Source organism: Phodopus roborovskii, unplaced genomic scaffold (assembly GCF_943737965.1).
Source record: "Phodopus roborovskii unplaced genomic scaffold, PHOROB, whole genome shotgun sequence".
Classification (NCBI taxonomy): Eukaryota; Metazoa; Chordata; class Mammalia; order Rodentia; family Cricetidae; genus Phodopus; species Phodopus roborovskii.
This window is the reverse complement of record NW_026126598.1, coordinates 4,574,249-4,587,742: the sequence shown is the minus strand read 5'-3', so window position 1 is coordinate 4,587,742 and position 13,494 is coordinate 4,574,249. Positions and strand designations below refer to the sequence as shown.

The 13,494-nt window shown below is 46.1% G+C and overlaps 1 protein-coding gene across 2 annotated transcripts; it reads right to left on the bottom strand.

Annotated features, from left to right (window-relative positions):
• Nucleotides 1-10,155: 10,155 nt before the first annotated feature.
• Ran (RAN, member RAS oncogene family) lies at nucleotides 10,156-13,251 on the bottom strand. Of its 2 annotated transcripts, none has more exons than XM_051204912.1 (7): nucleotides 13,099-13,251; nucleotides 12,821-12,866; nucleotides 12,607-12,691; nucleotides 12,400-12,525; nucleotides 11,133-11,320; nucleotides 10,810-10,980; nucleotides 10,156-10,550 (listed from the first exon to the last, which is right to left on the bottom strand). In XM_051204912.1, the coding sequence occupies exons 2-7, from the start codon at nucleotides 12,854-12,856 to the stop codon at nucleotides 10,506-10,508; spliced, it is 651 nt and encodes a 216-aa protein (XP_051060869.1). In that variant the 5' UTR covers nucleotides 12,857-12,866; nucleotides 13,099-13,251; the 3' UTR covers nucleotides 10,156-10,505. The 2 variants fall into 2 exon arrangements, with proteins under 2 accessions (XP_051060869.1, XP_051060870.1); XM_051204913.1 differs by having other exon boundaries at nucleotides 12,821-12,882; nucleotides 13,099-13,181.
• Nucleotides 13,252-13,494: the final 243 nt, after the last annotated feature.

The window sequence follows — 13,494 nt, the reverse complement described above, 5'->3', positions numbered from 1 at the left end:
CTTGGGCAGCTGGTAACTTCAGGGGAGGAAGCTGCAACAGCCACTAGGAATAAGGAACTGGGCGTTTTGGCCCCTTTCCTTTGTTCAGAGATTCTCTGAGCAGGTGGGGTTTGGAGAAAGAGAGAGACAGAGGAATGGGATTTCCTAGACCGAGCCGGAATCTCCAAATAAATAAATGTCTTGAAAATAGTAATAAGAGGCTGGGAAGATAGCTCAGCGGTTAAGAGAACTGACTGTTCTTCCAGAGGGCCCAGGTTCAATTCCCAGCACCCATATAACGTAACTCTAGGTCCAGAAGACCTGACACCCATGGCAAAATACCAATGCACATAAAACAAAAACTGTTGTCAATGTTCTGTGCTCACACCACTCCAGTAAGCATGTAGAGGGGTCTCTTTTTAACTTTTACTTTATGTGTATGTGTGACTGGATGTGTATGCCACATGAATGCAGTACCTACACTGACCAGAAGAGGGCGTAGGATCCTGAGCCATCGTGAGTGCTGGGAACCAAATCCAAGTTCTCTGTAATTGCAGCAGGTTCTCTCACCACCAAGTCATTTCTCCAGGCTTCTAATAATTCCAGGTGAAGCTTGTTAACAGAAGTAGACCATCCTCTGGCCTAAACGTGGGCAGAGGGCAAAGATGTCTGAATTTGAAATTACCTCAAACCTGCCCCAAGATAGCAAGTGGCCCCTGAAGAAAATTTCCAAATTTTTAAAAATTAATTAATTTATTATATATACAGTGTTATGTCTGAATTTCTGCCTTCAGGCCAGAAGAGGACACCAGATCTCATTACAAATGGTTGTGAGCAACCATGTGGTTGCTGGGAACTGAACTCAGGACATCTGGAAGAGTAGCCAGTGCTCTTAACCACTGAGCCATCTCTCCAGCCCCCAAAAGTTTAATTGCCTGATTTATTTTTTATTTATATAGGGGCTGGAGAGACAGCTCAGCACTTACTAGTACTTGCTGCCCTTGTAGAGGACCTGGGTTGGGTCCCCATTTCCCATATGGTGACACAAGCACCTGTAACTCCAGCTCCAGGAGATCCAATACCCTCTCGGGGTTTCTGTGGGCATTGCTTTCGCATGCATGTGTGCATGTCCCCACCCAAGTAAAATCATCTTAAAAACAGACAAGCAATGGACTGAAGAGATGGCTCACTAGCTGTTCTTTCTGAGGTCCTGAGTTCAGTTCCCAACAACCACATGGTGGAACACAACCATTTCTAGTGGGAGGTGATAGCCTCTTCTGGCATAAAAGCATATATTCACATAAAGCATAAAAACACTCATATATATATAAAATAAATAATTCTTTAAAAAAATGAATGCTTTAAAAACAAACAGGCGGTGGGGGTGCATGCCTTTAATCCCAGCACTTGAGAGGCAGGGGCAGGAGGAATTCTGTGAGTTCAAAGCCAGCCTGGTCTACAAAGCTACACAGAGAAACCTTGTCTGGAAAAACCAAAACCAACCAAAGAAACAATGAATGAACAAAAAATAGACACAACCATGGGGCTGGAGAGATGGATCAGAGGTTAAAAGCATTGGCTGTTCTTCCACAGAACCTGAGTTCAATTCCCAACAACTACGTGGTAGCTCACAACCATCTATAATTAGATCTGGTGCCCTCTTTTGGCAGGCAAGCAGAACATTGTATACATAATAAATCTTAAAAAACAAAAAACAAAAAACAAAAACAACAACAGAAAAACACAAGTGTATATCTTTGGGAAGACTCTGATACCATCCCATGAAATTCAACAAGTGTCCTTTATCTAGCCATTATGGGTGTGTGTGTGTGTGTGTGTTTCTATCTAAAAGAGACCCTAGCTCAGGCATAAGTCACAAAGGACAATGTAAGGCATTTGTGGAGACCTTCTGGTTACTGGCAGGAGATTGCTGTGAGCTGGCCCATATCTCACACTGGTCTAGCCCATGCAGGTGCATTTGTTGAAGTCATATTGAGGCAGTCAGTGTGACACCTGTCCTTGTAGGAAGAGCAGAGGCAGAGATAGACATGCACAGAGGGAGGTGACCTTATGAGGTGGAGGATAGGTAGGAGAGGCACCTCCAAGTCTGGGACCATTGTAATGTTTTGAATGAAAATGACCCCCAAAGGATCATATTTGTATGCTTAGTCCACAGTTAATGAACTATTTTCTGTAAGAATTAGAAAGTGTAGCCTTGTTGGAGTAGGGTATGATACTGGGGGTGGGCTTTGAGGTTTTGTTTTTGGTTTTGATTTTTTGTTTTTCGAGACAGAGAGGGTTTCCCTCTGTAGCACTGGCTGCCCTGGAACTCATTCTGTCGACCAGGCTGGCCTTGAACTCAGAGATCCGCCTGCCACTGCCTCCTGAAGTTCTGGGATTAAAGGCAGGGCTATCAGTGCTTGGTGGGATTTGAGATTTTTTATTATTATTATTATTATTACAATCCTGTGGGAGGTTCAGTGTCTCTTTGCCTGCTGCCTGTGGATCTTGGCTACCAATGCAAGGCCTGTCTGCTTCCCACCATGATGATAATGGGTTAAACCTCTGAAACTGTAAGCCAGCTCCCAGTTGAATGCTTTCTTTGATTAGAGTTGCCTTGGTCATGGTGTCTCTTCACAGTATTAGAACAATAACTAAGACAGTCACCAAGGATTGTGGAGAGCCACCAGAAACTCAGAGATGAGCATGGGACAGAGTCTCCCCAGAGATTAAGAGGGAACCCCTCCTTACCTGGTCCCATTTTACCTTGGATCTCAGCTGTCAGGCTTCTAGAATGGAGAGTATCTGTGTGATGTTTTGGGTGACTGTTTCTGTAGGAACCTGTCACAGCAGCAAGCTGCAGAAAACCAACACAGAGTAAACACTGGTGTACTTGCGCAATGATATACCAGAGAGACAGACAAGGTGGATGAGTCCCAGCGATACACACATCTACCAATAGCCTGGGCACTGTCACCAAGGAAGTCCTGGCTTCAGAGTGCTGGTTTCCTGGCACCAGTCACCTCATTAAACATTAGTGTATTATAATTGGGTCATTCTTATGAAACTGGTCCAGCCAGGTTCCAAAAGGATTATTTAACAATGTCTTCTATTTTATTCTATTCTATTCTATTCTATTTATTGGTGGTTTTTTTGTGGGGTGGGATTTTTCTGTGTAGTCCTGGCTGTCCTGGAACTCCACTCTGTAGACCAAGCTGGCCTGGAACTCAGAGATCCTCCTGCCTTTGCCTTCTGAATGTTGGAATTAAAGGCCTGTGCCGCCACCACCTGGCGACAATGTCTTTTAAAGCACAATGTTTCTCCTAAGTTCTGGCCAACCAGTCTCACTGCTAAAGGTAAATCAAACAGGCCTGGTGCAGCTGAAAGCAGAACACATGTTCAGTGTACAAGAGATTCCGGATGCCATCTCTACCAAAAAGGAGGAGAAAACATTCAAATTGTATATACAAAAATGCTCATTGAAATTATGTAAATTATTACTGCTTGAAAAATCCATAATTCTTCTTATGCAATATGTGACAGCAAATGACCATCCCACAGCCATTCCCTAGCTCCATGCATCATTGGGTCCCCAACTGTATGCAGGGCAGCAGTGCGCCCAGGCATGAGATCACAGCACTCCCTCCTGGGTAGGGGCTGCTCTGCTCACTTCAGTCATCAAGGGATGATATTATCAGAGCTTCCAGTGGAGAAACTGGGGACATCAATGACAGAAGGTCTTGCAGTCCCATGTGCATGGAGAAAGGAGGCTAAGTTATTAAGGGATCAATTCATTAACAATTCTATGTTCTGGCAAAGTTGGCCCAGTTCTGCAACTACAGGCACTCAAAATTGTGATGATTTGGTAATAAGGCTGTTTGTAGGAATGGTCACATCATTTTAGTTAAGTCTGGTAATCTCAGCCCATTACCAAATGGCTGCCAACTGTTGCCCAGAATAAAACGTAAAGCTCATGGCCTAAATGGTAAAACAGCCAACCAAAGCAGCCATAAGGCTCCTTGTGTGAGCTCCTCTGCGTTTGGAGCTAGCTCATGAGGTCTGCCTTATTGTGTGCTTTCTTTGCAAATTAAGCCTTCAATTAACTTCTTGCTTTCCTGCTTATAGTTTGAGCTGCTTTATCTTTTTTTTTTTTCCATGACAGGGTTTCTCTGGAACTTGCTCTGTAGACCAAGCTGGACTTGAACTCAGATATCCCCTGCCTCTGCTTCCTGAGTGCTGGGATTAAAAGAATGCACCACCACACCTGGCTAAAGTCGCATTATCTTTTCTCTTAAAACCCATGGTGGCAGCACACACCTTTAAACTCAGCATTCAGGAGGCAGAGGCAGGTGGATCTCTGTGAGCTCAAGACTAGTCTAGTCTACAAATCAAGTTCTAGGACAACTAGGACTACACAGAGAAATCCTGTCTGAAAACAAAACAAAGATCTGTACCTGCAATCCACTGCCAGTGTCACCAGCCACTGTTTTCTGAGTTCCAAATGAGTATGTGATGGCAGGGACTAAGAGCAAGTCTGAGAATACAAACAGGAATTGTGACATGACCAAGGGAGAGTAGGACTCCGTGTGTTTGACTCAGCCTGTCCAGGGCCCCTGAAAGCTGGGGGTGGCATGGTGACGTCACACACATAGACTTTTAGATGGGCACGGTGGTGCACATCTGTAATGACAGCAGTCAAGATTCAGGAGGATCATGAGTTTGAGGCCAGCATGGACCACTCGGTGAGACTGTCTCAAAGGAAAAAATAAATAGATTAAAAAAAAGGATGGGCCATCAAGATGACTCACCTGAGAAAGGCTCATAGCATGCAAGTCACAACCTGAGTTTGATCCCTGGAGCACACATGGTATAAAGAGAGAGCCAGCTCTTACAAGCCTCCATCTGACTTCTACACATGCACTACGATGATGCTTGCACCCACACACAATAACAACCAAACTTCAAACAAACAAAAGAACAATCAAAGCAAATTTCAGCTGGGACTATAGCTCAGTGGTGGGTGGGACACTTGTCTCACATGCTTTAATCCCCATGGCTGAATTTTTTTTTTTTATTTTTTTAAGTTTGCTGGGTGTAGTAGTGCCCATCTGTAATCCCAGCACTTGGGAGGTAGAGGCAGGAAGTTAGTTCAAAGTAAGCCTTGACTATACAGCAAGCTAGAGGCCAGAGTGGGCTATGGGAAATCTTGCCTCCAAATAGTAATTTCAGCGTTTCTATTTCATTAAGCAATGTGTACTTTTAGGAAGTAAGCCCCATTGACAGTTTGAGTGTCCCACAAAAGTAAAACATAGAAACTGCAAAACAGAGATCATAGCCAGTCCAGGCAGGACTGGGTTGGAGTCCTGTGGTAAAGCATTAGTCTAACTCAGTGATTCTCAACCTTCCTAATGCTACCATGCTTTAATCCAGTTCCTCATGTTGTGGTGACCCCCAACCATAAAATTTTTGTTGTTGATGGTCTTAGGCAACCCTTGTGAAAGGGTCGTTTGAGAAACACTGGTCTAGCCCAATTAAGGCCCTAGGTTCATCAAAAGAGGTGAGCTACTGTGAAAGTAACAAAGCAAAGCACAAAAACATGGACACACCTTGACCAGATCTACAGAATAGGTCAAACTGATCTATGGTCTATCCGTACTGTGGGTGACTAATTAATAGCTATGTAAAAGTAAAAATGGATGGGGCCAGGCGTTGGTGGCGCACGCCTTTGATCCCAGCACTCAGGAGGCAGAGACAGGCAAATCTCTGTGAGTTCCAGTCCAGCTTGGTTCCAGGACAGGTTCCGAAGCAATACAGAGAAACCTTGTCTCAAAAAACAAAAAAACAAACAAGCAAACAAAAAAAGTAAAAATGGATGAAGCAGGATTATAGTACAATTTCACCTCATTTTTTTTTTTTTTTTTTTTTTTTTTTCTGTTTTGTTTTAAGACATGGTTTCTTTGCGTAGCCTTGGCTGTCCTGGAACTCGCTCTGTAGACCGGGCTGGCCTTGAACTCATAGAGATCAGCCTGTCCCTGCCTCCCAAGTACTGGGATTAAAGGCCTACACCACTACCACTTGGCCAATTTAGTCTCTTTTGAAAACAGTTTTATTATTACATTTATCTGAATACATGTGTGCTGGAGCACACATGCTAGACAGAGCATGCTTGTAGAGGTCTGAGGATAGCTTTCAGGAATTGGTTCTCGTTCCACTGTGGGTTCTGAGGATTGAACTCAGGTCCTTAGGCCTCTACTTGCCTTGTCTTTTGAGAAAACATTTGAAGGATAACAGCAAAATATCAGCAAGTTATTCTTCACTGATCAGCAAGCATGGGGAGGGGCTTAGACATCCATGTCAGGGATGGAAAAAAGCAAATGTTACCCACAAACTAGCTACTGGGCCAGGCTGATTCTAGGATTCTGCTGCAAGCACCCTTTCCTAGAAGTCTGGAGGCCCATTTTCTGTGCCTGGAGGGTCGCCAGCAGGACCTGGTCATCTCCACATGATCACCTTACTTGGTGCAGCCTGTTATGTGACAAAACTTTTCCTGGTTAGGCATAATTACACACACATCTATTCACCCCAGATACAGAACCCACAACAGATCAAATTTTAGTTACTACCAAAGTCCAACTTAGCAAACCAGTGAGTTATATCGTGGTTACTCATGGTTACTTATAGGAATATGGGTGAGCAGTTACCTGTAAGAGTGGAAATGACTCAGACAGCTGTAGTATCAAAAGCCCGCTCCCAGCATGGGTGACCGCTCACAAGCTGGGATCCTGGAGCTCATTACATAGCCAGTAGGCAGAATCAACAGGTTTGAAGAGTGTCCTTTACTGGTGCCTCAGTTGATCTAAACCTCTTTCAGGCAGCTTGGCTGGTTTCTACTTCCTCCTGGCAGCTGGTGTGGTCTGATTCTTTACAACTAAGCTTCCTTCCCTCTGAGGGGCACTCTCGGATTTTATTGCTTACTGTGGCAGGGAGGGGCCTGGTGAATCTGATCAGTTTCAGGGACTTCCCTGCGTAAGGAGCTTTCTGCAAGATGAGATGCTTTAATGTCAGAGGAAACTGTTATACGACCCAGTCTGCACCTGGACCAAGTACACCAGGGACCCTACCTCCATCCCTAGGGGAAACCCTACCTTTATTACCTATGTGTTGGAAACAAATTCTTGGTTTGCGACAGTACAGTCTTTATGCCTCCCCAAAAGGTCAAAATTTCCAGTCATAGATTATCCAATACTCCCACCAATGGACTCCATAAAACATGCTGATTCATAGACTGCGGACAGCCTTACTGGCTGTCACAGCCTGTAGCCAGCCAAACGGTGACTTCTAGGTGCCACATCTGAACATCCCTTAAAGGTAGCAGCTGGCCTATCTGCCCCAGGACTCCCACACCAATCCTCTTCCCAGACCAGTGACACTTTGCAGGGGACTAGATTCCAAGGATGTCATCAGAGTGCCCTTCCTTCTAACCCAAACACACCTTGCTCCTCGGAACACCAAGCTCTGCCTGGTGCTGCGAACAAACTGTCCATGCCTCACCCAAGATCCCTGGCCCAGTTCCTACACTTTGAGGTCCCTACCTGCCTACACAGCACCATTCCCATTTTGAAGTTTATTTATGGCCAGTACCCTGACTGTCCACTCAGCTCTCTGCTGCCAAACTGGATTATGAACCCATAGTGTACCAACGGTGTAACAAAATTCTGTTCTCAGGGTGATGGTGCTTGCCTTTAATCCCAGCACTCCAGAGGCAGAGGCAGGGAGATCTGAGTTTAAGGCCAGGCTTGTCTACAAAACAAATTTCAGGCCAACCAGGGGTTACACAGAGAACCTGCCTCAAAAAATGACAATTCTGTTCCCTACTCTGTCTCTGGTTCCCTAGTCCTCTTTTCTCTGGGTCCCCAAAGAACACTATTACACAATGGGACATCAGTGATCAAAGACCTTTGCTCTCATGGCACCCTGGACTCACAACTGTAAACTCACCACATGGACTAGGGATGAGACGGTCCTGTGACAAGTCTACATCAGGGATGTGTGATCTATTAACATAAACAGGCTGAGATGCTTAACAGGTAAGGCCTTCCGGATGAAGAGGAAGGTACATAGGAGAGTACATTGCAGCTGCAGGTACCTCAGGTAGCCTGAGCTCTGCAATTTGGGCCTACTAGCTGTGAATGAGCCACATCTAGATGGCTGGATAGCTTTCGTTACCCAGCTCCACCTCAAGCTTCAAGAGTAAAAGGAGCAGAGACAATTCAAGACTGACAGTATTGCTTCCAGGAGAGGGTCTGACACAGTGCAACTTTAACTGGGTAGAGCAACTGCACTCCTCATGGCAGAGTTATCACAATGCATCACATGCACAAGCCCAAAGCAGGCTTCTACCCAGCTCTCACCTTCCATGTGTCCCTAGCTGCATCTACCAGACCCAAAGCAAGCAGTTCTGGCAGGTACAGGGTGCAGCTTTTCTCCATGTTGGTTTAGAAAGACCTCCCAAGCCAGGTGTGGTGGTGCACTCAGGAGGCAGAAGCAGATGGATCTGAGTTCCAGGCCAGGCTGTTCTACAAAGTGAGCACACACAAACACACACACACACACCAGGGCTGTACAGAGAAACCCTGTCCAAAAAAAACCAAAACAAAAAAACCTCCCAAATACCCAACTTCCCAGCTTCTCCTCAGTGACCTTGCTTAAGCCAGCTCTATCTGCTGTACAGTAACTGATTAATAAGATACCATCTAGTCAGGGATTTTTTTTTTTTTTTTTATCATGGGTGAGAACTTTCCCCATGTATAAAAACTGAAGAGGTCAAATAGTAGTGGCACATGCCTTAAACACAGGACTCAAGGTAGAGGCAGACAGACCTGTTGATGTCAGCCTGGTCTACAGAGTTCCAGGACAGCAAGGGCTACACAGAGAAACCCTGTCTGGAAGAGCCAAAAATAAAACAAAAAAATCACAACCTTAAAATAAGATGGTCTCTGCCATTTGGCAAATCAAACCTCAAAAACAGGAGAGGAAAAAGAAAAAAAAGCCATTCACTACTTATTCCAATAGCAAATACCAGAGATGACTCAGAAAACTTAGGCAAAGCAGAAGCAATATATATTTTGAAGTTCTTCCAATAAATAATGTAAATTCTCTACACTCTGGTTAAACACACATTAAGTAGCTCCTAAATTTAACTGTTACAAAAATAAGAGTCATAAGGTATTTGCATTCTACATTAGCTTAACACACATTGTATTAATTCAATAGATCATCTAAATGAAGTTTCATCCCAGTTGGGGGAAGGGGTCTTCATCTGACTGTAGCATAGCATAGACATCAAACTGCATCCTGAAATCAGTAAAAGCTGATGCACAGCACACCTTTCCTTTCACCCTCCCCGTTTTGTGACTCGACCTTTGGAGAGAAACAAAGTAACCATCTAAAGTATTCCACCCTTTAAGAACTTTGGTGGGCTGGACTAGCAGAGCCCACAGAATGGCTTACTTTAAATACATCTTATCACAACATAGCTGACAGGATCACACACCTAATGAGAAAAAGGTCCAACTGACAGCCTGACACCAGACGCCCACCCTGCTCTACAGTTGTACGCCTTCCTGTTCTAGAATTCCCTTTCCTGTGCTGTCTATAAACGACCTCTGGAAAAAGAATCACCAGGTGCTATGCCACAGACTACCTACAATTATCACTTTTTTACTAAGAGATGCTGCCTCTGCCTCTCATGTGCTGAGACCACCACTCAAAAGCAGAGAACCATGGAAACCAAGAAACGTACTCCATCTCACAAAACCCTCAAGCTTCCATCAAACGCAGTTCTAACTTCTGAAGCCTGTCAACTATACTCCTAGATGAAACATCTGATGCACGCATACTTACAACTTTTATTAAACAAATTCTTTTCTTAGGTGAAACTACCTAGGCAAAATGTAGGTAGGGCAGATATAGCAGCTACAGCAGTACTTACACCTATAACAGAAGAGTTAGGTCATGACTTGATCCAAATGTTTGTGAAGGAAGGCACAAGGAGAATATAATTGAATGGATCTCAGGTAATCAGCAAAGGCATTGATTGTTAACTATAATATGGCACAAACTTCCTTATGTTGGTTTTAAAGTGCTTATAAACAAGGGATGATTCACTTGTTTAGATTATTTGAAATACAACTTTATTCTGATTCTAAACAAAAAGAATGGGAATGACAGTAACAAACAAGATTTCACCACTGACTGAATAGTGTGATGTGACTGTAGCAGTCTTATCTTTGAAATTCAGGAAGGAAACAACTGTGTTCCAAACAGCTAAATATGCAAGTCCAAAAAAAAATGAAGGTATGTTTTAACTGCCACATTCACTCCGAAGCCCATTCATCTCCTTCAGCATCCAATGAAGTACACGATCTGCTTAGCTAAATAAGGTGGCACACACGCTGCACCGCTGACGTCACAGGACAGTTGCCTATAAAACTAGACTTCTGACGCGGGGCTCCAGCTTCACTTTCTCACAGGTCATCATCCTCATCCGGGAGGGCAGTCGTTTGAGCAACCTGGAGCAAGAAAGAAAACACTGAACATCAAAACTACCAAGACCAAGTAGAGGCACTAACTAACTATAAAGACCAATGTGCCTGAAGATGGCTCAGCAATTAAGAGCACTGCCATCTGAACACAAGATTTGAGTCCAGGCATCTACAGGGCTGGGAGAATCTAACACCAGCTTCTGACCTCTGCAGGCACCAGGCAAATGCAGACACACATGAAGGGAAGACACCCATACATGTAAGAAAAATTCAAAAGGACAAATACCTCTAAATCATGCTCGTACTGTGCTGCCAAAGCAGGGTCCATGACCACCTCAGGCGGGGCAAGAGCAGGCATGGCAACAAACTCCAAGTTAGGGTCTCCAATGAGCTTTCTGGCAAGCCAGAGGAAAGGCTTTTCAAAGTTGTAGTTACTTTTGGCAGAAATGTCATAGTACTGTTTAAAACAAAAAGAAATGCATATTTTAAAGAGTTCTGCTAGTAATTACCATTCCAAGACACTTTAAACTCACCATACATTGGTCCTACACGACATGTGTACCTTATATCAATATTCTCTAAGAATGATCTGATAAATTGTGAACATACCTGAAGATTCTTCTTTCGGTGGAAGACAATAGATTTTGCCTTCACTTTTCTGTCCTTAATATCCACTTTGTTGCCACACAATACAATGGGGATGTTTTCACACACCCGTACCAGATCTCTATGCCAGTTAGGTACATTCTTGTAAGTGACTCTTGATGTTACATCAAACATTATAATGGCACACTGGGCTGAAACACATTCAAAGGATTGAGATGTTTCTTAGTTTATTGTAGTATTTATCATCTTTGGACGCTCTTATGATCAACCCATTCTGAAGGTCTCCCCTCACCATACTAAAAAGTTAGATGCAATCCACAGCACTGATTGCAATTTTTCACATGAAAGCTTAAATGTCCTACTTACTCTATCAACTACCTTCTCCCTCTGGACACCTAATCACCACCACTCTCCAAGTTTGTCAAAGGTAAAACAGTACATCAGCATTGTAGAGGACCCATCTCCTTTATAGTAACTAGGACCCATGCATAAAAACACTCTGCTACCTAGAAATATAGTCTTTAAATGGTCAATGAGTGTTACACCTTTAAGATAATCTGAAGTGAGGATTCCATAGCCTGACCTACAGGGATGGTGAGGATACAGTTAAAGAGGCAGCAAAAGTACAGTCCAATTTTCTGGTTAAAAAGTTTCAATTAAAAAAAAAATGTTTCAACTCAAGGATAAACACCTTTATGTCCTTACATGCTAAAAAGACAAGAAAACAAAGAACTTCCAACGGTTTTTCTCATCAGGCTAGTATGATCACATTTGTTTTCTTTAACCACCCAGCAAGCACCTTTCCTTAAAATGTTTGAATCGCTTTCAAGAAGAAAAGTACAATTTTCATGACATAGTATGTCTCTCATTGAAAGAAGGCCTGGCTCCTGGGACTGGGTTTCATTAAGTGGCCCATAAAGTGCTCACCATCTTTCTTTTAAATGATGGGGAGTAAGTACTCACAGATAACCAAATACAAGTTTTGAAAACCAAAAAGTGATCCTACAGCTTTCCTGCCTCCTATTGATAAGTTGTAAAGACAGTCTTCCCTAAACCATGCCTAGCATGACACAGCATGTGATCGAATGACACCATGGACGAGTCACATAAAAAAATCATCTTTTATCCACTCAAAAGAGGTCGCCTCCCTGGAAGCGACGCGTGTCTGCCTCTCCTCTTTCTCCCTTCTTAGTCACCAGGCAACGGCTGGCTCCTGGGCTCACCCCAGGCACATGTCCGATGGGCCAGGCCCACTTCCGCAGGCCCTCACCTTGGATGTAGTAGCCATCGCGCAGGCCCCCGAACTTCTCCTGGCCGGCTGTGTCCCACACGTTGAACTTAATGGGTCCTCTGTTGGTATGGAAGACGAGCGGGTGCACCTCCACGCCCAGGGTGGCTGCAGGGGCAGGGAGGCAGGGTCAGCCATGTACTGTCGGCCACTTCCCCGCCCGTAGCCACGCAGCCCCTCCGCACCTACCTACATACTTCTTCTCGAACTCGCCCGTCAAGTGGCGCTTCACAAACGTCGTCTTCCCGGTGCCACCGTCGCCCACCAGGACGAGCTAAGGAGAAGGCAGCGTGAGCGGCCCGCTTCCCTCCGGCCATGCCGTCCTCCCGACCTCCCCTCCCGTTCGCTCTCCCGCCCGCCAGCCCGCAGGCCCGCCGGTCGATCCGTCCGTCCGCGCACGCACCTTGAACTGGACCTGCGGCTCTCCCTGGGCGGCCATCGCGGCGATCCTGCGGGAAAGAGCGGCTGCGGCACGTGCGCCCCACAAAGGCCGCGGCCGGGAAGAGCGCGCGGGAAGGCGGGGACGCGGCGTGAGACGGTGGGGGGAAGGGAAGCTGGCCGAGAAGCCCAGGGCGCAGCCCGTTCGCTCTCCTCCCCGTCGCCGCCCCGCGCCCACCCGAAAGGCACCCCCTTCCCCGCCGCCGCCCGCACCCGGCCCGATCCTCCCGGCCCCGCCGCTACCTTCCAGAAGACTCTCCGCGCCTGTCCGACTGAAGCTGGAAAGATGGCGGAAGCGCGATTCAAATGCCGGAGACGCAGCGGACGCCGGCGCGCGGAGGGGGCGGAGCCTAAAGGGGCGGAGCAACGGCGCCGCGCCCAACCACGCGGCTCACGCGCACGCGCACGCCTGCACTGCCCGCCCGACTCGGCGGGTCAGTCGGAGCGCAGAAGGCGGGAGAGGGGCCGTGGGTCACGTGGTGCTGGCGCGCGGGAACGCGCACGCACGCAGAGCAGGAGGTCCTGGTGAGCCGGCTCCGAGCGCGGGCTCCGGCACGCATGCGCTCACTGCGGGAGGCCGCGCGTCACGTGGGCGGTGGCCTACCCCGGCCTCGTGGGCGGGAAAGGCGGCTGAGCCCT